We start from the raw sequence: 23,830 nt of genomic DNA on the forward strand, positions 1-23,830 counted from the left end.
TTCTGTTTTAAGTTCTTTGAGAAATCTCCAAACTACTTTCCATGGTGGCTGAATTAATTTACATTCCCACCAACAGTGTTTCCATGTTCCCTTTTCTCTGCTGCCTCCCCAGCGTCTGTTGTCTTTTGACTTTTTAGTAATAGCCATTCTGACTGGTGTGAGATGGTATCTCATTGTGGTTTTGATTCTCATTTCTCTGATGATTAGTGCTGTGGAGCATTTTTTCATATATTTGCCGGCTGCTTGTACATCTTCTTTAGAGAAGTATCCGTTTATATCTTTTGCCCAATTTTTAATAAGATTATTTGTCTTTTGCTTTTGAATTGAGATCCTTATAGATGCTGGATATTAGACCTTTGTTGGATGCATAATTTGCAAATATATTCTCCCATTCTGTAGGTTGTTTGCTCTGTTGACAGTTTCTTTTGCTGTGAAGTTCTTTAGTTTAATTAGGTCCCACTTGTCAATTTTTGATTTTGTTGCAATTGCTTTTGAGGACATAGCCATAAATTCTTTCCCAAGGCCTATGTCCAGAATGGTGGTTCCTAGGTTTTCTTCTAGGACTTTTATAGTTTGAGGTCTTATCTTTAAGTCTTTAATTCATCTTTAGTTAAATTTTGAATATGGTGTAAGGAAGGGGTCCAGTTTCACTCTTCTGCCTATGGTGAACCAGCAATCCCAGCATCATTTACTGAATAGGGAGTCCTTTCCCCGTTGCTTATTTTTGTAAACTTCAGACACTGATCAAACTGGGCATGCAGCAGAGAACAAGACTGACAGAATCCTGCCCTCATGGAACAGCCTTTGTCATTCAATTCATCTGTAAAAACCAACAAACAAGATAAAAGCAAAAATAAAACTTTATTTTTATTGATCAGTTCTCCTATTTTTTCTCATTTCTTTCTGATAATTTTTTATAATTATTAATTTCTTTCTTATATAAGTTACGTTTGTGGTAATCTTTCCCTAGCTCTTGATTTGAATGCCTAAGTGTTTTTCAGTATTTATTGTTTTTTTAATCAGTTAGTTTTTGGCTCTTCATTTTTTTCTCCAAGGGCTGCTTTGGCTATGCCTGAAAGACATTGATGTGTAGTCCTGTGGAGTCCTGTCATTGTGCCTTGTTTCTATTTCTTTGCTTCCCTTCCTCCTCCTTTGTGACCGTTCACATAGCTTCCTACTTTGTTTAGGAAGCTTTTGTCCCTAGTCTTTATCTGAAGGCAATGCTACTATTACCACTCCCAGACAGCCCTTTAATTAGCAATGCTTATGGCTGTCCATTCTGGTTCCCCATATTTGATGACTCTGAACTTGGAATTTCTCTACAGAACAACTCTCACTTCTGCAATAGTCTTACTTTATCTCTTTTGGGCTGTAGTTTTCCCATCACCCTGATCCTGTTTTCTCTTTCTCTTTTAGAAATGGCTTACTTTTCTGACTTACTCATGATGTCCTTTCCTATTTCCCATACTTCTATGGAATCCTTTTTCTTCTATCTCTTCCTTCATTTTAATGATACTATGGGAGGCTGGAGAGATAAATGGGAATTATCACACCGCCATCTTGGATTAGAAGTGTAGATGGGATCTTGACTAGGTGGGGGAGGGTCCTGCTGGGGAAATAATAGCATCTTTGCCCAGAATCATGTCCATCTGCTTTTTTTTTTTTTTTTGCTCCTTAGGTTAACTTTGTGCTTTTTATTGGCATTATCGTCATCCTTGTGCAGAAACTTCAGTCTCCAGACATGGGAGGCAATGAGTCCAGCATCTACTTGTAAGTACCATTGTGTGGCTGCCACAGCCATTTCTGACAGCCGAGCGGGCCCTGCATTCAGGTCACAGCAGAAGGCGGCCTGGGCTTTGCTGATAGGGTGACCTAGCATCAGCATTTGCAGATCTTCTTCTGATTAAAGAGCCTTTAATATAGTTGCCCTTCCAGCATTCAGCAAACCCAGGAGCTCCTCAGCTGCATGGCCATCATATGGATGGGCAGGAAGAGAGAGAGAGAGAGAGAGCCTGAGAGAGAGACTGACTAGGAAAGTCAAGAAGGAAAACATCAGATTTCCTAAGGGAGGTAGGGTCTTGGTTGGTTAGAAGTTGAGTTTCCTTTGGGGTTCCTGGTTCTGTGGGAAGCTCATGAATATCACTGAATACATTGTTGCCTGATATTCCGACCCCCAGCCCAGACTGTGGAAGTTGCCCAGTTCCCACTAGCGAGTCAGGCGGACACATTCTCACTGGTCTGGGTGTTGGAAGGTGGGTACTTTCTTTCCTCCACAGGCCCTCGGGGCAGCTCTACCTCTGCATGTGGTCCTATTTCTTCAACTCCTTCCTTTCTGATGAACATCTAATTGGTTGGGGATTATTGGGTTACAGGGCAGCCTCTTACCATAGAGCGTAGGGCTTTCTCCACTTCCATGGCCACTTGATTTCCAAGAAGTATTTCTGCAGTCATGTCCCTAACAGCCTATCTTTGCCTGCCCTTTCCCATTTCTCTCTCCGCCCTGTCTCATTAAGAAATCAGACATAGCAGCTTCCACCTCCCATCTCTGGCTGTGAATGGGAGCATGACCAGCTGGGTGTGTGGGGTATGAGGACATTTCTGATGCTGGGGAGGAAGGTTGGTTGTCCCCTGTGGTTGGCTGGAGGGGTGGATGGGCACACTCTGGTTCTGAGGGCAGTCCTTGGGGTCCGTCTGTTGGTAAGGCAAAAGCCCTATGTGTGGCTTCTCCGCTCCTTCAGAAGAAAGCGGATGAGGAGGAGCTGAGGTATCTTCACTGGGTGCCTCATTGGGTCCATGGTCCTGCCTTCATCAGAGACCCCAGTAGATGCTGGGGTCACAGCATCTACTGGCTGCCCAGTAGATGACAAGTGGGACAGTGAGAGATCCCAGTACAGGGTTCCCTCAGGGTCCCCTTCCTCAGCCATTCTCCTAGAGGGAGAGGCAAGAACTGCTCGGAGACCAAATCCTAGATCCTTCCCTAAGGCTCCTTGAGGCTTCCTCAGGGAGGTGGAGCTTGTTCTTGGTCTGTCAATCTGTTCAGCCTGGGGAACTCCCCATGTGGAAACCCTTCCTCAGGGGTGGGGGACTAGCACAGGGCCTGGGGTGTTCAGCCAGGTTTTTTCTACCTATACAATGATTACATTACATTGGAAAAAGTGCTTTTTTTCTATGCATTTACTGTTTTTTCTTTCATGTTTTTGCAAGTTTTTACCAATTCTTGCTTATATGTGTATATTATGTAGTAGAAAATTATTCATCAATATAAATCATAAAGTCTTAGAGGCCCTGCCCTGTGGGGTGGGGGGCCAGCCCTTTGCTACTACATAACCTGCCCTAGAGATAGCATTCCTGCCTTCATCTCAAGGATTCACAAAATAGGGCCCCACTGCTCGCCTCATCTCCTGTCTAGTGTTGGACACTGCCCTTGTGTCTGGCCTCAGTTTCTCCGGCTTGGGCGTGGATCAGGTCACACACTAATAGTTGTCTCCCATATTTGAAGCTGGCAGGGAGCTAAGGCAACCTCATCTCTCGTTTGAGCTCTAGTGGTCTTGATTTCCTCCCCTTCCTGGTAGGATTTGTTCTTCTACTGAGGGCCCCCCAGCCTCTTCTCTGGGGGGGTCCTCTCAGCTTTCCCTACTAAATAGGATACCCTACTGAACCCTGAACATACTTTGCCAACTCAGACATTCTGCTTTGGGCAGCAAGAACCCCCAGGGCCTGGTGGGAAAGAAGTGTGAGCCAAGGTTTCAGGTTCTCCACAGACCAGGAGCCTTGAGTCTTGTTAGGTCTTCCTAATGCATAGATAAGAGCTACCTGTAATTAGCACATGGTTTATACATTTAAGTACTGTATTAATCTGGGACATTTAAAGATCCAGCTAGTTGGTTTGCTTCTGGCATTAAAAAAAAAATCCCTTTGCAATCTCAGCAAATCTTTTTTTTTTAGAGAAAGTCAAACCTCTGCTAGTCTTGAGTGCCCATGATTAAAAACTCAGATGGACAAAGTCTGTGAGAGTGGGAGTGCCCACACAGGACAGGGAATCAGCTTGATCCCATTCAGTCCAGCAGCATGTTTGAGTGACAGGGTCAAGGAGACCCTGTCGGCCAAAGTGAGTAGTAATCCAATTGACCACACTGCTAAGAACTGTAGAGCACTTGGAAATACTCGCGACCACATCCATGCACATTTAACACCCACAAACATCCAGCGAATCTGGTGGAATAGGTAAACCACTGTCAAATAGAATCACCATGTTACAGCTGAGGGAACTAGTTATCAGTGAAGTGACGTGAATCCAGGAGGAAGGAGGATGCCATGGCTGTGGTGCGGGCAGGCCTTTCACCCCAAGCTTGACAGCACCATCATCCCTGTCCTCAAGGAATGCACAGATGAAAAGATAGCATTAAACAAGTGTGCAAAATTAGGCTTCCTGGAAGAAGAGGCCCCTGGTGGGTTCCAGCCTGTGTGAAAGCCCCCTCAGCCCAGAGTGCTTGGCAGAGCTGGCTTTGAGCTGGGAGGTGTCTGCACTGGGAGGAGGGGAGAATGTCAGGCTCAGGGGAGGTGAGAGGGCAGTGAATGGGGGGAGAGGGAGATTCCAGGGCTGTGCCGGAGTCCCCTGGGGTACCAGAGTTATGTGTGGGGCCAAGAAGCCCCTTCAGATCTGCCCACAACAGCTCTCCGGTTTTTTCCTCTTATTTCCAGAACAAATTTAAGCCCGCGAGTCCCCAAGAAAGCCCGAGAGGACCCCCTGCCTGTGCCCTCAGACCAGCATTCACTCCCTTTCCTGTAGGTTGGTTCCAGCTGCTCAGGTGATAAGGGTTTGTCCTCCATAGACCAAGACGGTATTCCTGGCCCAGCCTCAGAAGCACCTGTTGGGGTCTGGGGCCTCTGCAGGGGGACGGTGGCACTGAGCCACTCGTCCTCTCTGACCTGATGCTCCTGGTAGGATGAGTGGCTGGGGACAGGACTTGGGCAGTGGGCATCAGGGGCTGGGTCAGGGCTTAGCATGTGCTCAGGGTCGGCTTGGTCTGGGGCAGGGGTGAGGGGGGTTAGGGCTTAGCCCTCAGCTGGGGTTGGCATTAAGCCTCGGGTAGGTCAGGGTTAACTGGAGTTGACCTCTGTGAGCAGGTAACTGGTTCAGAAAGGGGAGAGGTGAGGCTTCCAGGGTAGACATTAACTGTTCGGGGAGAGCCTCAGCCCCCTGCCTTGAAGTGAGCCGGCTTCATTCCAGGGGCCTCCTCCCTGGAAGACAAGCACTGGAAGCTGCAGCTTGGGTGGAGGAGGGAAAATCCATTTGTACTCCCATGGGGTCTCCTTGGCCCCACTGGGGAGGATGCACACATCTCTGGAGATGGCTGTGCCGGGGCCAGGCAGCAGTGCAGCCAGGCAGCTTTCAGTCTAGAGGCTTCCTCCACATCCAGAGCCTTCCAGCTCACAAAGCCTCCATCTTCCACTTCCATAGCACCTCCTCCCCTGCCAAGGAGCACCTGATCCTCAAAGTTCATGTTAGGGGCCGGCAGTAGGGACTAGTTACCCTCATGTTGCAGACAGAGAAACTGAGGCCCAGAGAAGGAAAATGGCACCACCTAAGATGACCCAGCAGTCAGTGGCTGAGCAAAACCCTGAGCTAGGGTGCCCAGACTTCTCAGCTGGGACCCCTCCAGACCGGCCGGGAGTATGGAGGAGTGGCTCGTCCTTGTGGTTGGGGAGGAGGTGGTGGTGGGCAGGAAGTTCCCAGGATCTGTGAGCTGTGCTGCTAGCTGGGGTGCCAGTGTGGTAGGGAGTACTTCGGGGACTGGGCAGGGCTCCGGGGGTGCACAGCATCTTAGCATCAGGAGAGACCCTATGGAGTGTGTTCAGCTCAGTCCACCACATTCTGTGGACCGCCAAGTGGCCAGCACCACAGTGATCCCTAGGAATGCAGACGTGAAGAAGACAGGGATGCTGCCTGCAGAGGGCTCCCTGCAGGTGTCTCTGTCTAGCGTTCCTCTGGGTGTTTCCCAGGGCTATAGCCCAACCAGCCCTGCACACAACAGCTGCGGAAGCATTTCTGGAGTTTGGCCCTCATAGAAACTGTGCTGGATCCCCGGCTGACAGATGTGAGTGCTAAGACATGGAAATAGCTGTGACTTTCCTGCAGACACACAATGAAGCTGTGGCGTAGCCAGCCCCAGAGGCCAAGGCTCTCTGAAAGGCAGACGTGGGGGTGAGCCCTGCACCTGTGATAGGGTCTCCCACTTTCTGAGTCAGGCTGCTCTGCTCTCCAGACAGCCCCACCCAACACCCTTGCCTGAGCTTTTAGTCTCTTTTGGATCCAACTCAGAATTTACCGCATCAGTCAGTCTAGGTTCATCCCTTCTTCCTGACTTAATTTATTTTCCCATTTCCCTAATTGTCGTGACTTTTAACACATTCTGACATCTTTCTTTCTCCCACCCTGTCTCTGGCTTTCCTGCACTATTTGTTCTTTTTCTTTTCCATGAGTCCTTTTGTGCGGAGCCATTGAAGGTTTGGGGAAAGCCTTTTCCTTAGACCCATCTCCTTCAAGAGCCCTCCAGGGCCAGTCCTCCCCCAAGCTGCTCCTTGATCTGCCCTCCCTGACCCCCATCAGAGCCACACAACTTTACCAGGTGCAGGGTTTCCTAGTGAACTTGTCACTAAATGGTCGTTGGAATACTTTCAAAAAATATTTAAAAAAAAATCAGAGGAGTCTGTGTTTACCATGGAAACATCTAGGGTCCGAGAGGGACAGGAACAATCTTGAAGCTAAAGAAAGCAGGGCTGCAGAGGAGAACTTCAGAATTTGGGGTGAAGGTTTAAGCTTGGCATGTAGGAGGCAACAGATAAAGTTGGGGGGGGTCTCCTGGACCCTGATTTCTGTGGTTTACCCAAGCCAAGGTTGAGGGGTCACTGGCCGTAGGAGAGAATAACCAGTTATTATTATTTTTAATTTTTAGACAGAGTCTTGCTCTATTGCCCAGGCTGAATTGCAGTGGCGAGATCTTGGCTCACTGCAACCTCTTTCTCCTGGGTTCAAGTGATTCTCCTGCCTCAGCCTCCCAAGTAGCTGGGACTGCAGGCACCTGCCACTACGCCCGGCTAATTTTTTTGTATTTTAGTAGAGACAGGGTTTCACCATGTTGCCCAGGCTGGTCTCAAACTCCTGAACTCAGCCAATCCACCCGCCTCGGCCTCCCAAAGTGCTGGGATTACAGGCCACTGCGCCCAGCCTGAGACTAACTAACTTTTCAGCTAGGAAAAGGTACATAATAAATTTGAAGAATAGAATAGGTACCATTTCTGTATACCCAGTTAAGCTATTTTAATTATTGAGAAAAACATACTTATTTGAGTCTGTCTCTTTGTATGACTGTGAAACAGACTTTTGACATTCATTGAGGAATCATGAAGAAACTTCTCAGATAGATGAATACCTCCTAATGGCGCTTCTCAAGCTTTGGCATGCATGTGGATCCCCCAGGGATCTAGTTAAAATGCAGATTCTGACCACAGGTCCGAGGTGGCACCTGGGATTCTGCATTTCTAAGAAGCTCTCAGGTGGTGTTGGTGTTGATGGTCTGGGGACTGCAGTCTGAGTAGCAAAGCATCAAACCAAACCTCGGCATTCCTCTTCTGGAAAAGGGGATCTGTAGTGCCCACCTCACAGTGTGGTGTGAATTGAATGGTGCTGTTTGTTGAATGAGAACCCCAAATCCATTATGCACAGATGCAGCGGGGGGCGGGGGGCGGACCTGGGCTTGCCCCATCTTGGAAATGTGTAACACAAATTCTGGCCTCAGCGAAATGACATGTCACCACCTGTCAGGTACCTTCAGGCTTACTCTTAAAGAGCTGGAATCACACAAGGCAGATCCTGAATGCCAAGGGTGTGGTCTCTGTAGCTGTCCTCATTTGCATCAAGTCCAATCTGATTTATTAATTCATTGACCAGCACCGGGAGCCTCAGAGCCATGTGGTACCTGAGGAGAGTTAGTGAAGTAGCAACTCTTTTGCAATCTGAGAAGATAATACAGCTCATCATCTATCTCTGACACATCTGTCAGAGAAGGGGAAAGTGTTCATGGCTTGTGTCAGCCCAAGTCCAAGCAGGACCACTGTGGGCTGGAGACACGGAGAGTCAGCCTGAGACCTCCCTGAGGAGACGGAAGTCCTGGGTCCACCCAGGAGAATGTAGAGTGAGACTGCAGCCTGGGCCCCCCTCCTTGAGGTGGTTTGTTTCTGCAAGCCATGGGGCAGTGCCCAAAGGTGCTCCTCTCAGTCTTCAGCCCCTGCCCATTGAACTTGTATCAAGAAGTCCAGCCTAACACTGTCCCCTACAACTCCCTGCAGTGATGGGAATGTCCTATGTCTGTGCTGTCCGATATGATAACCACTAGCTCCATGTGGCTGTTGAGCCCTTAAAATGTGGCCAGAACAACTGAGGATGTGGGTTTTTAATTTGATTAATTTAAATTCAAATAGCCACATATGGGTAGTGGCTATCATATTGGAATAGTTTAGGTCTGGATGAATTAACAATTCATTCAATCTGACTTACCTCTGTCCCCTGTGTATGTGCTGATTCTGAGTTGCTGGGGGGCTCACAGGGAGGAAGCTATGGACCAGAGGAGAGGGAGAGGGTAGAGGGGAAAGACCAGTGGACAGACAACCAAGTTGACCTTCACAGCCAAGCCCAGAACTGGCCTGATTTGAGGCTCAGGTTGCCTGTGCTAGGCAGTGCAGAAGATCCGCAGTGTGAGTTTCCAGCTGTCATCTTGTTGAGTGGGACCTTGACGAGGCGGGGCTCTAAGCTTGGAGCCAACTCTGGAGGCAGCCTCTGGCTCCCTGTGTGAGACCTAGCCCAGGCCACCTTCTGAATACACACCTTCCCTCTAAGCCCACCCACCTATCAGTGGTCCCAGTGTGAGTGTTCGTGCGTGTGTGCATGTGCGGCCATGCACACTCATGTCCACGTATAGGCGTGCGTTTCTCTGTCCAGAGCTGCCCATGTCTTGGCCCTTGGCTCCCTCATTCTCCTCCACATGACTGCCCTGGCCCTGTCTCCATACCCTCCTCTTTTCTGCCTTCCCTGTAAACTGAGTTTCTTCACTGCCTGGTGCCCCCCAGCTGACAGAAGTGCTAATCTTGTCACACCCAGCAGCTGCGTGCAGAAATGCTACTGCAAGCCACAGCGGGCTCAGCAGCACTCTTGCAAGATGTCAGAACTGTCCACCATTACTCTGTAAGTGTGCGTGGCCGAGGCTGTGGCCGGGAATCCTGGAGGGGTGGGGGACGCATGCTGCCACTGCCGCTGCTGGAGGAGAGTGGAGAGCCAGCCTCTGCCTCCCAGCCCCAACCCATTCCCGGCTGTTGCATGTTGGTGTCTGTGTGTCTTGTGAGTTCTCTGCAGCCTCATGGTCATGGGGTGGGTGGGCAGGGTGTGGGGATGGATCTACGGCCATTGTGGGTGCTTCCTGAGGAGGCAGCACCCCCATGTTCTCTGCCACTGCTGCCTGGTGTGTGGCCTTCCTCAGTCCCCAACTTCTCTGAGCTTCAGTGTTTTCAACTGCCAAATTATTTCCAAGAGTCTTAGAGCCTGAGTTCGTATAGACCTTCCCCCACACAGGGCAGGGAACTTCACTCCAGTGTCCACAGCACTTTGTGTGTGAGTCAGCATTAACTCACTTAATCCCCACAACAACTCTATGAGCTGGGTCCTGGTATCATCACCATTTTACAAATGAGAAAACTGAAGTGCTGAGAGATGAAGTCACTCACAAGGACCCCTAATTGACAGAGGGAGGATTTGAACCCAGAGAATCCTAAGCACTTCGCCCCAAGGAGTCTCTGGCTGGAATATCAGATTTATTCAATTTGGACATCCCTTTTACTTAAGGTGCCATTGCTCCCCTGGGCAGCCCACTGTTATTTGGGCATCTCTGATGCCCTTCTTGGTATTTTAGGACTCTTCTGCCCATTGCTGGCTCCTCAGGGCAGGAGGACAGAGGCCTAGGCCCCGTGTCATTATGGGTAATGGCTCACATCATATGTTTCTGTTGCAAGACGTCAGTTAGCTTAGAAGCACAGTCCCAGAACCCTGGGCTCTAGAGACTCCTTGTCTGTCCCTACTGCCCCATTTGCCAAAGTGGCCACTGGGATGCCCTGGCTCCCCAGCAGAAGTCCCTGTCTGTTCTGGGGCTGCTGTGGGGCTGCTGGGGAGGGAAGGTGTTGCCCTTGGACTGTGCTGTGGGATGCCCTCACTACCATCACTGCATCCACCTTGTGGCTGGGAAAGGCCTGAAGGGTCACTGTTTCTCACACTCTGAATCCATCCCATGTAATTCCACCACAGAAGCTGGAGAGATTTGACTTATTGGTTTCCAGGGCCCTTTTTAGGCTACAGGGACAAGTACTTGGAAATGGTCCCACCTATGGGAACAGATGCCAGGAGGAGGAAGGCAGGGGCCACAGGCATGTTCTGGGGCCAGCTTCCTTTCCTGGGCTCCTTCAATAGATATCTTTTTAAAAGTAGCCCCTATAGGTAGGGCCACAGAGGAGTCCCCAAGACATCCATGTCCCTGTGTTTCTGGCCATTTTCCTCTGCATTCCCGACTTTCATTCCTTCTACAAGCACCCCCTGTTGCCTTCTGGTGCCAGGCATGGATAACCAGAGATGAACAAGACCCGAGCGCCCAAGAGAGAATTCAGTTTTGAGGATGCTGAGGCTCTCAAAGTAGGCCTGTGTGCCACCTGGATTTCTTCATGGAACAGGCAGCTCCCTGCCCCAGATAAATGAGGCACCACCCCCACCTTCAGGGAGTCACAGTCAGAGACAGACAGATAAGAGGAAGGATGGAAGGATGGACTGGTCAGGATTGCATCTGGGCTTAGCAGGAACCTGCTTGGATCCTGTTGGCCCTTGTCTGTGAGCAGGGCGGAAAGGGTGGACACCCACACTCATGGTCCTCTTCCTTTACAGGCAGAGCTCCCTCTGCCTAAAGATCTCCTCAGGCTGCTCCTCCTCCCCCTGTGTCTCCTCCTTCCTTCCTTCTCCTCTCTCAGTGTAAGCTAGGAAGTCAAGGGCCTCACACAGACTCCAAGAGTTCAGCTTCTCTAGAGATCTGGAGCTCCCATGTTCAACAGAACATTCTCTCCCAGAAAGGCTGAATGCGGGAGAGAGGGACACATGGTGTAATTGCCCCAAATCAAACGACTGCCTCATGCCTGCTGTCCACCCCGGGGGACTTAGCTGTGCTGGGAGATGGGGAGGCTGATCCTCTGGAGGAGACGGGCCAGGTGCAGCCTGGGGGCAGGCCACATCTGCGGGGCAGGCCACATCTGCAGGGCAGAGCTGGACTCTCTGGGGGAGCCCCACAGGGAGCCAGTGTGCTCACTCTGGGTGAATGCTTGTGAGTGTCCCCTATAGAGCAGGACCCACAAGTGCACATGGTCCAGGTGTCCTAGCTGTGGGCTTCTGTGGCCCTGTGGCTTCAGAACAGAGCCCCACCGTGCTGTCAGCCTAGGGCCAGAGGCAGGCAGGGGAACTCCAGGAGAGCTGCCTCAGGAAGCACTGCAGTCCTCCGGCCCTTCCTCCCCTGCCTGGCCCACTTCAGAGCATTCTCTTCCACCTTTGACTCAGTTTCCCAGCAGGAGGTTCCTCCTGCCCAGTTGGAGATTGCCGATGCCCAGGGTCCGTAAGTTCCTCCTAGAATCCCTCCCGAGTTTCTTCCTCTGTGGTCCACTCACTGAGCCTTTCCTCCCTCCCTGCCATCAGCACTTCCCCATCACTTGGTGAGTGTCCCGGCTAGCCCTAGACTCCAAAAAGCCAACTGTCTCTGTGGCCCATCGAGGGCTGCTTCTTTCAGGCACAAAGGGCTTTCTTCCAGAACAGGAGAGCGGCTGCTCTGCCTGAGGACCCTGCATTTCCCACAAGCTTGTCAGTCCGATCTCTGTGTTTTGCCCTGACTTTGCTTTTCCAGAAGGTTTTGCACGTCACCCAAGGGGTCCCTGTAAATCGTGTGCACATTTTTAGTGGTTCTACAGGCTATTGACTGAGTGTCTTGCAGACTGGGGATGTCTCCCCACAATATCCCAGAGTCCTGGCAGCCCAGGCCACTTGCACTGGGAGAGAATGCTGAGGGGTCTGTGGACACGGGCCCCAGCTTGGAGGGAGAATAAGGGACTGGGGCTGAGTTCTCTGCCCTCCGTGGCTCTGGCCCCGAGCCCTGGAAGTCCCCAGAGCAGATGTTTTGCTTTCCTCCGACAGGCGACTGGCCCGGTCCACCCTGCTGCTCATCCCACTATTCGGAATCCACTACACAGTATTTGCCTTCTCCCCAGAGAATGTCAGCAAAAGGGAAAGACTCGTGTTTGAGCTGGGGCTGGGCTCCTTCCAGGTAGGTGTGGCACATGGGGAGGACAGAACTCACTGGGAGCCAGGGCCTGGTTGCTCACCTGCAAGTGGTGCTGGAGCGTCTTTAATCTTGACTGTAAAGTGAGTGCTAGAGTAGAGGTGATGAGGGAGCCCTGTCTGCTGTCTACCCTTAGGGCTCCTGTAAGAAGACACACTGGTGTCTACCCATCACTGCATCTGAGTATCCTGAGCCAGCTGCCCCCACTCCTGGCCCCCACCCTGGGTGACCTGAGATGGCATCTCCCAGCAGCCTGGGGTGCAGGGTGGAGTGTCCTCAAGAGCCCAGTGTGTCCACATCCTGCCTTCAGCTTTTTAGGCCATGTACCCCTTGAGTTCTGTCTTACCTACATCTAGGTCCCCAGCACAGGGCCTGGCCACAGAGAGCCCAGTGAGCTGCACAAATGCATGAGCAAACAGACATGAGTGAGTGGGGGGATGAGAGGGTGAACAGAATGCTGCCTTAGTGCCTGGAGGAAGGAGTGGATGGACTGGAAATGAGTAAGGGGCTAGGTGAATCACCATGAGGAAATGAGCAGGCGGGAGCAGCAGTAGGTGGATGAAGGCAGGGGCAGCTCCCTGGAGTGTCTGGGGATAGAGCGCCTCTCCCTAAGCCAGCTGTTTGAATTAGTATTTGATCTTGATGGTCAGAAAGTTACTCTCCATATCTGACTTGACCTTCTCCACCATTTTAATTCAAGGCCATTTAACCGGGCCCAGGTTCTTAGTCTGGTGAGACTGACCATGGGTCTCACCTGAGACTGGCCTCATGGGCTCATAGACAAAGCCCTGGCCCAGGAGTGAGAGCCCAGGGCTCTTGTCTCTGTGCTTGCTGACCAGTTCTGGGGTCCTTGAGCTATCATTCTTCCAACACCTTCAAACGACAGCACAGGGCACAGGGATTGCAAGGAACTAATTTGCAGCATTCAAGAAAATGCTTCTGCTTTTTTGGTGTAGATTTAAAGAATATATAGAGAATAGCTAAGTGCATACGCTGTGCCAAGTACTCGCTCTGCGTGGTGTTCTGCATTGCTGTGTATGATAGTATCTGGCCCAAGGAGGGCAGATTGGGGAGATGATGGTGGACAAGGATGGCACAGGTCTGTTCTGTCCTGGAGGGGTCCTACCCTCAGAAGCCTGCAGGATGGTTAGGAGCTAAGAGAAATTCTAGGGCATTCAGGGAAGGCTTCTTATAGGAAGTGGGATAAAGCTGGCCTTTGGGAATGGGAAGGATCTGACCAAGGGAATGTGAGATCCAAAGCTAGAATTTATCTGTGGGACAGGACTTGACCACCAGCCACGTGGCCTCATGGGTGTGCCCATCTTGGTAGAGTAGAACTGTCCCATCTTACCCCAGATCCCTGGGCAGGTGCCCCCATCCAGGTCATGGTGTATTTCTGCTTCCTAGAGTCATTCCCTCCATGCCCCACACAGCATTTCAGAAAGTCCTTTGCTAGCATCCTCAGGCTTATTTTCTCTATTCCCAGGGCTTTGTGGTGGCTGTTCTCTACTGTTTTCTGAATGGTGAGGTAAGACCTTGGCCGTCTGGCTTCTTGGCAGTGGAAGTGGGGCTTTCTGGGGAGCAGACAGGGGAACCACCTGTTGGCCACATGGGACTGACTCTTCAGAGAGGGCTCTGCCAGGCTCCCAGCACTGAGAGGAGGGGCTGGTCATACAGCTCCTGGCATTGTGTGGTGCCAGGACCTCCTGATACCCACACCCTGTGCTGGAATCTGTCCCACTTTGCCAGCTGTGCAGCTAAGGCCCCACCCAAAGAGCAAAGCTCCTGGTAAAAGCGTCGGCTCTGCTGAGCGCAGATCTCCCTGGGAGGGTCCTCTCCATAAGACACTCCATGGTGAGGAGGAATTGACAATAAGGAAGGGTGGGGCACAGGACATAGGACCTACAGGCCATGAGGCTGTGCTAGGCAGAGCTGCTGAGCCAGGAGCTGCCTGGCACTCAGGGTTGCCCTTAACTGGCCAGCCAGCCTGGCCCAAACTGTCCCTTGGTAGAAGGGAGACTGTGAGAATTTGGAAGAGACCCCAGGGAGAGACCTGGAACCTTCTATTAATACTCCATTGTCAGAGCTGTGGTTCAGGGGCTCCCTCTGTACCCTATTGGGGTAAAGCTCTTGAGCACAACCCAAAACAGAGGTGCCGGGGCAGCAGTGGGGACTGAATGGCTAGGGTGGATTTGAGAGTAGGCGGGAGTCTTTGCACCAGTGCTTGGGTCTTAGCTGTGTCACCTTGGCAGGCTCCTCCCTCTTTTGCATCTGAGCAACAAAGAGATTGGGCTCTGTGATCGCCCAGACAACCTACAGAAGGATCAGATTAGGACAGACAAGGAGAGGCAGAAAGGGCCCTGCAGGTAGTGGCCAGGAGAGCTTAGAAGTGGGCATGTATGTAGCTTGTTCAGAGCTTGCAGTGAAAGTAGGAGCTGGAACTGGAGAGGGTGGGTGTAGGCGCTGCTTCCAGTTGTGCAGTCTGTGCACTGCACGAAGGTGCTTGACTGAGAAGGCACATGGAGGCTGAGACTCAGCATGGCCCCCACTCACCATGCTAAGAGCTGCATGGGTGTATGTTTTCCCAGAGGGGTGCATTATTTAATGGTTCTCAACCCTGACTGGGAAGCTTTAAAAAATATGATGTCTGGGTCTTGTGCAGAGCTTTTGATATAATTGTTCTGGGGTATGGCCTGTGCATCTGGAATTTTTAAAGCCCCCCAGGTAATTCTAATGTGTAGCCCACTCTTACTGGTCAGCCAAGAGTGGGGATCCTTTCCTGATCCACCTGCCCTGTGGGACTGCTTGTTAAAGATTTCCTGAAGGACCCAATGGACTATTCTCTGCCTGGCCTGAAAACAACAGGGAGCCGTTAGAGGGTCTTGGTCAGAAAGTGGCAGGGGAAGGGGCTGTTCCGGTCAGCTCCTCAGAGGCTTTCCTGCCTACAGCTGCTAAAAGCCCCCACTGGAGACCTTGAGGGCTGCAGGCTGCAACTGGGGAGTGGGGAGGGTGCTGAGGGTGGCAGTGCCAGCCTGGGAAGGGCCCCAGGCAGGACAGGGCCTGGAGGCTGCAGAGGATGTCCATCTGGAAGTGACCGCCCAATTTGCTCCCTGCAGGTACAAGCGGAGATCAAGCGAAAATGGCGAAGCTGGAAGGTGAACCGTTACTTCGCTGTGGACTTCAAGCACCGACACCCGTCTCTGGCCAGCAGTGGGGTGAATGGGGGCACCCAGCTCTCCATCCTGAGCAAGAGCAGCTCCCAAATCCGCATGTCTGGCCTCCCTGCTGACAATCTGGCCACCTGAGCCATGCTCCCCTCCTCCTCCTCTCCTCCATCCACAGGCTGGGACCGCAGGCAGGTGCCAGCCCACGCATGTTTGCGCCTCTTCCCTCCCCTTGGGCAGGCCCTGGGCTGGAAGCTTGGCTCCTGAGGGGGGAGAAGGAGGCAGGGCACAGACTGGGATTGTCCCCTCCTTGTTTTGGTACCGGTCCCACCCACTGTGGTCCCCTGGGCCCTGACCCCAGACATGTAAATACTCCTCAAATTTGGAAAAGTTGTCCCATCCCTTCCCCCTTTGCCCCAGTGTCCCTGCTCACTTCCAGTCAGGTCTCAGCTCCACCCCACTGTGTCTTGGTCAGCCTCAGTGATGGCCTGACCCCAGCTGTGAGGCCTTGTGAGCTAAGGCTGAAGAGACCTTGCCTGTGGGAGCTGGGGTGGTACCTGCCCCAACAGCCCCCCATCATCTGATTTTGGGTGTGACCCCTCGAGTGTGCATGCCACCCTGGGGCTCTTCTCAGTCCTGGGCCCAAGTCCCTGAAGCCTAGCAGAGGGCCAGCTCGGGTGGCCAGAACATCCCTTGGTGCAGGCCTCCTGGCACTCGCCTGGCATCTTGGTGTCCGGGTGCTCAGCTCCTGGGTCCCAGGGCAGTGGGACAGCTCCCAGGCTCTTCTCATCAGAGACTTCAGTTTGGGTGGGGAGTCTGCAGGTCAGGGAAGGTTCTGGTGCTTTTCGTTTGATCCAAAAGGAGCTGAGAGCCAGAAATGTGGCTGTGATTGCGAAAGAGACGGAGTTTGGGAGACCCATGGAAGAAAACCTTCGCCATCTCCATTGTTTTACCCCCAGTTCAAGATGGACAGGGTTCTTCTGGTCATCTCCCTTCCACCTCTTCCACCCTCATGGATGCCTTCCAGAAGCTGTCTCCAACCATGCACACCACAGAGAGCCCTTAAGCCCTCCCCTCCCCATTTCCCCTAAGTCAAAGCCATGACTAGGATGTACCAGCCACCTGCCTCTGATGTCGGCGAATCCTGAAGCACCTGCACCCGAATCTGGAGCCCGGGGCTGCCCGACCCCCACTCCCATGGATGATGAGGAGCCCCAGACACCAGCTCCTCTGGCCTGGACTCAACTATTGAAATCTCTCTGAGACCTCTGCAAAGATGTCCCTTTTATGCCCTTGACCTTGACTCACCATGGGCTGCTGGGGTGTCAGGAGAAGCCACACCCAACATGCCCATTAGCAGAGGCTGCTGCTGATGTGGCAGCTGCTCCCTACCACCCGCCCTGGCTCCCCAGCTGCAGGTTGCACACCCTCAGCCTGAGAATGTAAAATAGGGCAGTGCCCAGCTGGGGAGGTAGAGGAAAGTGCTAGAGTACATGGTCCGTGTGTGGCCTAGCTCATTCCATGTCAGCATTTGGTGTTACTCCTGTCCAAATTCTGTTTGCAGACTTGTTTCATGATGATGCTCTGGAATGCTTGGGGACTTTGGGTGGAGGAGGATGTTACTTCATTTTATAAAGAGGAAGGGGCCTGGGAGACTTGGGAAAATGTTTCTGGAGAGGCTTTCAGAGTGGCTGGAAAAGGCTCTTGTTGCTGTAATTTAGAGAGGAGCTCTGTGTCCTTGGCCAGTCAAGTAAGTTCCTGGATCTTTGGCAAAGCCAGAGGAAGAAAGGAGCTACCTGCCCTTTCCCGGGCATGCTTGGTGACTCAGATTGATCTTGGAGTGTGCAGTGGCCCTTCTACCCTGCACCTGACCTCATGATCCCCTCCACCTGCACTGGTGTGCATTACTGAAGCAAGGGTCCTGTGGACATCTTGCATTTTGGGCACTGCTAGGGGGTCTGTGCTGCTTGGAAGGAGCCATGGCCTGGGGTTCAGGGAACTAGACTCTATCCCAGTTGGGTTCAGACTGCTGTGACTGTGGACACGATGCTCCTTGTTCTGGGCTCCAGTTTTCCCATTTGTGAGATGAGGCAACTTCCAGTGCTTCTCTAGGCCCTGCACTTAAGTGATTTTTCCAGTTCAAAGTCAAGGCAGGTAAAAGGGCATTCATCATTGTGCCTCATATCAGGTTTTGATGAATATATGTGTGTGTGTGTGTGTGTGTGTGTGTGTAGAGGGATGGACAGGATGCTGTTTATTTTCCCTTTCTTGGAAATGGACCTTCTGTCCCTTCCATTTGGACACCACAGTGGAAGCTGGTGGCCTGGAAGGAAGGATTAGGTCATGGACATTTGAACAGGTGCCTTGGGCATGATGTATAGATGCAGTCATATATACCTTGCTGGGGTGGGGTGCCACCTCCAGTGGCCAGCTCCAGATCCAAGGAGCAGCCCCCTGGGGATGGACCCTATTCATTCATCATGACTCCCAACAGTTTTCATTGTGGAAGAAGAAACTTTGGCATTATAGAGACATCATCACAAAACAGTAAAAACAAAATCAACCCTGAACCCCATGCACTGTGCTGCTTCCTGAGCCTGGCCCTGCATCCTCATAGAGGTGCCGGGTTCCTATTGGTTAGTTGGTTGTTTTTCCGTCTGAGTGAATTTTTGCCAGTCTTGTGAGCAGATGTACCTGATGTATTCTCAATGTTCCAGGAGGTTCTGGCCTTCAGGGTCACAGGCAGTAGGGGGACAGCATAAGGTCTGTGTAAAACCCTTCCCTCTCTGACCCTCTGTTTTCAAATCTGTAAAATGGGCAATAAGACTAGATGATTTGTATATAGCCCAATGCATCTCTGGAACTCTGTCTAAACACCAGCCATCTACTTGGAATGGGCCCCAGGACTGTGGTATTTGCCTGGGCCAGGAAAGGATAAGAAATCCTGTCATGTGAAGACAGCTTGAGAGGCTTGAGAAAAGTGGGGCTGGGGAGAAGCAGGCTTGTCAGACTCCACCCCTGTTGATGATCATTCCTGGGAAGGGGTTTCTCGTTCTATGCAATCCTAAAGGACGAAACCCACCCATCGGAGGCCGAATTCTCCTTGGGATGAAGAAATTGCTCTTTCTCTGTCATGAGTGTCCAGCCAGGGAGCAGGGAGGCAGTGTCAGGGAGGGACTCTCATCCTGGAGGAAATGGGATTCCAAGTCAAGGATGCTGAGGCTGTCAGGGAGCCAGAGAGGGGGGTCCAAGTGCAGGATGTGGGTGGCTCTGTGGTTCAGTGGCTCTGTGGTGGTTCCTAGCACTGCAGACTTCATGACTCCCCACTTAGGTCCAAGTCACATTGTCTATCCCAGTGTGTAGCTCTGTCACCCTGCTTGACACATCCAGTGGCCTACAGTGACTCTTCTCTAACCCCACCCCCTCCAAGTTGGGTTCTTTGTGGAAGAAGGACAGGGAGCTAGAGCCAAGCCCAAGGCTTGAGAGACACCTGCATCTATAATCCCTGCCAAGGATGCCCACTCACCTCTCTCATCTGATCCTCACTCTTCGTGGAAGGGAAAGCTCAAAGGGACTCTCTCTCTCTCTCTTTTTTTTTTTTTTGAGTAGTACCCTTGCCCTCTTCATGGCCACTTCAAAGTGAAGCCAGCAAAGTGATAATACTTTATCATTTAGTATTATCATATAGTATTAATACTTTGTCATAAAGTCCTCCTTGAGCCCAGGGACCATGGAAGTCAGCTAGAAGAGCCCTGAGCAAGGAGCAAGGACTTGGGCTTCTCCACGCTTTGCTCCTGGCTTGTTTGACCTTGACTTATTCCCCATATGTCTTTGAGGAGGCTCACAAAATACTAAAGCTGGGAGGAAACTTGGAGATCTATAGGTCAAACCTCCCCATTGGGCTGATGAGAAAATACACGCAGGCCTAGCATGGTGCCTGCCACCATGGTGGGATCCAATATGTTTTGTAAATCTGAATGAGTAAATGGCTCACCAATTTATGCACAGCCCTGCACATGAGCAGAATGTGACACTCAAAGCATCCACGCAGTACACATATAACCTTGCACAGGAGTGGGGCTCTGGTGACCGAAGGTTGTCCAGGACTCTTGCAGGAGAAGCAATGGAGTCAGCGTGGTGTGGGGAGACCTACTTTTTAACCTGGGCTTAGCCACCTGCTCTGTGATCCAGGGCTTACCTTCTTTGGGCCTCGGCCTCCTAATCTGGGTAATGGGGAGGACTTCATTGGCATTGTTAGTCCCACAGGCCAAGGATAAGGTTGAAATGAGACGGCTTGTGTGTGAAAAGATTTTGGAAACTACACAGATGTGGGCTTGTTATTGGGATGAAGACTGCTGGAAGGGATTCCTTGCTGTTTATCTACTGCTTTGAGCCCTCCTAAGTTAACCTGTGCCTCATTTGTAAAACCACCAGCATCAGGAGTAAGGGGGAGGCCAGAGGGCTCAGATGGACACAGAATTCTAGCTTTACCTGCATCCGCTGATTCAGTTTTCTGTTGGGATCAGAGTGAGGATACTTCCGTATGGGTGATAGCAGCCATGCCCCTGGGAGTCAACTTCAAGGATCTGGGACATTTTGGTGTGCCCATTCCTTCTTTTCCTGAACTCACAGTCTTGGGGTGTTTCTGCACTTGGCTATGTGTGTCTTGTCTGATGTCTGTCTTCTGTAGCTTTGCCTCTGTCAGGGCTGGAGTGATGCAGCCCCTGGCATCTCAGACATGGTTCCTGCCTCACTCGTGGGAGCTGGACCAGCCTGGGTTTCATCTCCCACAGTAAAGCTAAGCCCCACAGACCTTACTGCTACTGCTGCTGCCATTAATGCTGTGCTCACTATCTTGTCCAGGATTTTAAGGATGTCAGACTGCTGTAGATGACTCAATAAATGTTTTGCCATTTTTCCTGGTGGCTGTAACTTGGCATAAGTGGAGGGAAGGGAGGAGAGGAGGGGGAAGGGGAGAGGACTACCCCCAAAATTTGATCATCCCATAGTAATCCAGTGTATACAAGGCCCAGTGGACTTTAAGATTCCAAAGGAGAAATATAAGAGTGGGCCTGAGTGAGCCTAGGATGGAACTCAAAAAGTAAATTAGAAGTCTTGGCCTTAAAGGATCTCCAGGGATCATGGAAACTGAGTGGAATCATGACCTTCCTATTGTACCATGGGAGCACCTACCAGATATCCCAAAACATTGACTGCAGAGAACATTTCATCCCAGGTAACTACAGGTATATCCTTGGCTTCCAGGATCCCATCCCCTAATACTTCTGGATATTCCAAACCATCAGTCCCAGCCAGACCAGATAACCAATTCAAGGTTACCCTTATTTCCTCGAGGTTCTGTTGATTGTCACAATCCCAGTGTCCATTTTCATATTGGTCATAATGTTCATTGCTAGCAAAAGAAGATAATTTTTGCTAGGTCAGAAAATGAGTTTATGAAAAAGATGTTGAGCTGGTCATAGAATTCTTGTAAGGCTGGAGAAACTAGAAAAGGTATCTGAAGCCATATCATGCTGCATGACTGATGATGAAACTGCTGCCCCTGTTGCTGCTGCCACCCCAGTCATGTCTCTTCCATGCCAGGGACATGACTTCACAATTATTGCCACCTCTGAAAGCAGAGAGCTTTGCTGCTGTTCTCACCATCAAATGAGATTCCACTTTCAGCCCTCTTCCTCAAGTTGCCCACTTCCGCATCAAAGTTTCAACACCATTGGATTGGCTGTGTCCTCGCTACAAGGAAGACTGGAAATTGGACTTTTCTGGATTCTACCTTGAGGTCAGGGTCACAAGCCTGAAGATTTTCTAAACATAACAATAAAATCCTGGGAATAATAAATGCCCGCTACAACAGGCCTGAGGTCTATAGCAAATGCAGGGCCAGCTTCCTCCAGCAATCAGGTGGGCCACTCTGAAGAAGTCAAGTCAATGAAAAGATGGATTTTAGCCTAATAGCGTGTGAGCCCTGCAATCAGCTAGGGCTGTGTGGATCACTCACCAGATGCCCCCAGGTGTTCAGGGGGGTGTTCCCAAGCTGGGACACTGGTTAGTTCTGCTTTCAGAGGCTGTGTCTGCTCCTCTTTCTCCAGACCCACCTCTTCTTTCAGTCCTAAAGGAGATGACCAGGCTATGTTATATGACCCACTTAGCAGATATTTTGAGTTGCTTCCAAAATGGAACCTATGCTCAAGGCTGAAAATTAGTCTCCTTGTGTCAGTTTCTGCTGGCTGATCCTAAGGAAGACTTCCCTAGTGTTTAGAAAAATATTACTTTCACTGATGTGACCATAATGAATTGAGCTTCCATGTTTCATCCTTTGAAAGAGGTCACATCCAAAAAGCAAAGGTAAGAGCCAAAATTTAGTTGAAAGGCTTGAATTTCACATTAAGCTTGAATTTCTTGGCAACAGTGAAGATCATCAAACTCCTGGGTCCATGTGAGCATTTATTAAATCCTGTTTCCTCTGTCCACTTTCCAACATTGATAGACTAAGCCCTCATTTCTCCCAAGACCCTCTAAAAATGCCTTGAATCTTGGCTGTCCCTGATGGTGCTGTCTGTTTTACTGGTACTGTGTATAATTCCTCTTGGGAACCCAGTGGTTCTTAGACATTATCCTGTATCAGAGTCACCTGAGGGGCTGTGAAAACACAGATTGTGGGACCCACCCCCAGAATTTCTGATTCAGCAGGTCTGAGGTAGGGCTGGACCATTTGCATTTGTAAAAGGTTCTCAGCTGTGGCTGTTCTGCTGGTCTTGAGACAGCACTTTGAGATCCACTGTTCTACAGGTTCTAACTGAGGACACTGGAAGGGCAACATAGTCCCTGTTTGTGAACCATGGGCCTGGGCAATGATTACCTTCCCAGGAGGCAGAGAACAAGCATAGACATTCGCAACAGGAGCTTTAATTTCCTTTTCCTCTCAGGCCAGTGTCTTAGAACAGAAAGCAAAACGTTCCAAGAGGAAATCAGCCTGCAGATGTCCATTCAGTCTCAATCAGTGTAAGTATTAGACTGTCTCTGAAACAACTAGTATCAAGTTCAGTGGGATATGACAGCAAAAACTCCAATAAAAAGTGGCTTAAAGCAGGCAGAAGTTTACTTCTCTCATATGAAGTCCAGAGGTAGACAGTCCAGAACAGGTGTTGTGGCTTTGTGGTCTCTCTGAGGACTCAAGCTTCTCTCTTTTTGCTCCTCTATCTTTAACAGGTGAGTTCTAGTCTCGAGGGCACCCTAAGCTCCCGGGCCTCTGGAGCTCTGGATGTCACTGGACTTAGAAGCAAATGAGAGAAGGCAGAAGAACTCTTCCCCTTCTTCAGTCATCTTATTTTAAGAGGCCTATGTCTGCTTACATCTCATTATCCTGTGTGTAGTCACATGGCCACACCTCACTGCAAGGCAGACAATGCAGTGCAACCTTAATAACATTGGAAGGAAAGAAGGGATATTGACTAGCAAAAAGTAGTTTGTGTCATAAAAATCTTTGGGCAGTCCTTAGTGGTGAGTTGGGTTCATTCAACACCTGTGGAAAACCAGAGTCATATGGCTCTATGTCCTATTTTACTATATTGGGAACAAACTCAGGAATACAGTCTCCAGCCTGGACCATAAAGCCCCTGATCAGAAGTGGGGAGCTGTGCCTTCCCACACATTGAAACTAGTCTAGTTTCAAGGGGTGAGAGCATGTCTGCACCATTTCTGGTAGGCTCTCCCTCATGGATGCAGTTCCTGAGTGGATTCTGTGCCCTGGTGCTTTCTACATTAAGTAGTCTCTTTTTAATTTGGGGGATCCTCAGAGTAGTGATGGGGGTGTTGGGAGGGATGAAGGTCTTGTAATTTCTGACTGTCAGTTGCCCTAAAATGAACTAATGTAGATGCTCTGAGCCTCCCAATGTTGTTATACTGTGCCCTTGTGGATAGCCCGTTGCAGTAATTATTCTGGTGTGAACCTGGAAATTCCCTCTGCCACTGTCCTGGATGCAAAGTTGTAAATTCTGTGGGTGAAACCCAGTCATGAGGAGCTCTTCCATATGCTCTTTCTAGGCCAGAGAGGCAGTCCTTAGCAGATGGCAGACCTTTACAAAGACATCATATGTATCCATTCCAATTCATACAGGCTTTCAGCTGAATGGGGACTTTGCAGTGATATCTCAGCTTCAGTCAGCACATCTTCCACCAAGGCAGTGGGCAGGGCCTTTGTTCTGACCCTCAGGGCCCTCTCAGGACCACCCCTCT

General features: G+C 50.6%; 1 protein-coding gene across 11 annotated transcripts in view; it reads left to right on the top strand.

The window, feature by feature from the left end:
• Positions 1-20,493, top strand: part of ADCYAP1R1 (ADCYAP receptor type I) — a 127,022-nt gene extending 106,529 nt beyond the window's left edge. For 7 of the 11 annotated variants that reach the window (XM_034963883.3, XM_034963884.3, XM_003833389.5 and 4 more), the window contains 5 exons: positions 1,679-1,770; positions 9,158-9,241; positions 12,266-12,395; positions 13,897-13,938; positions 15,527-20,493. In XM_034963883.3, the coding sequence (XP_034819774.1) occupies positions 1,679-1,770; positions 9,158-9,241; positions 12,266-12,395; positions 13,897-13,938; positions 15,527-15,715 (537 nt within the window). In that variant the 3' untranslated portion in view covers positions 15,716-20,493. Of the gene's footprint in view, positions 1-1,678; positions 1,771-4,701; positions 4,951-9,157; positions 9,242-12,265; positions 12,396-13,896; positions 13,939-15,526 lie in introns of those variants that run through there. The other 4 variants (XM_055115821.2, XM_055115823.2, XM_008958905.4 and 1 more) reach the window with 3 other exon arrangements.
• The last annotated feature ends 3,337 nt before the right edge of the window (positions 20,494-23,830 follow it).

The sequence above is a fragment of the Pan paniscus genome, chromosome 6 (assembly GCF_029289425.2).
Source record: "Pan paniscus chromosome 6, NHGRI_mPanPan1-v2.0_pri, whole genome shotgun sequence".
In the NCBI taxonomy this organism is placed as follows: Eukaryota; Metazoa; Chordata; class Mammalia; order Primates; family Hominidae; genus Pan; species Pan paniscus.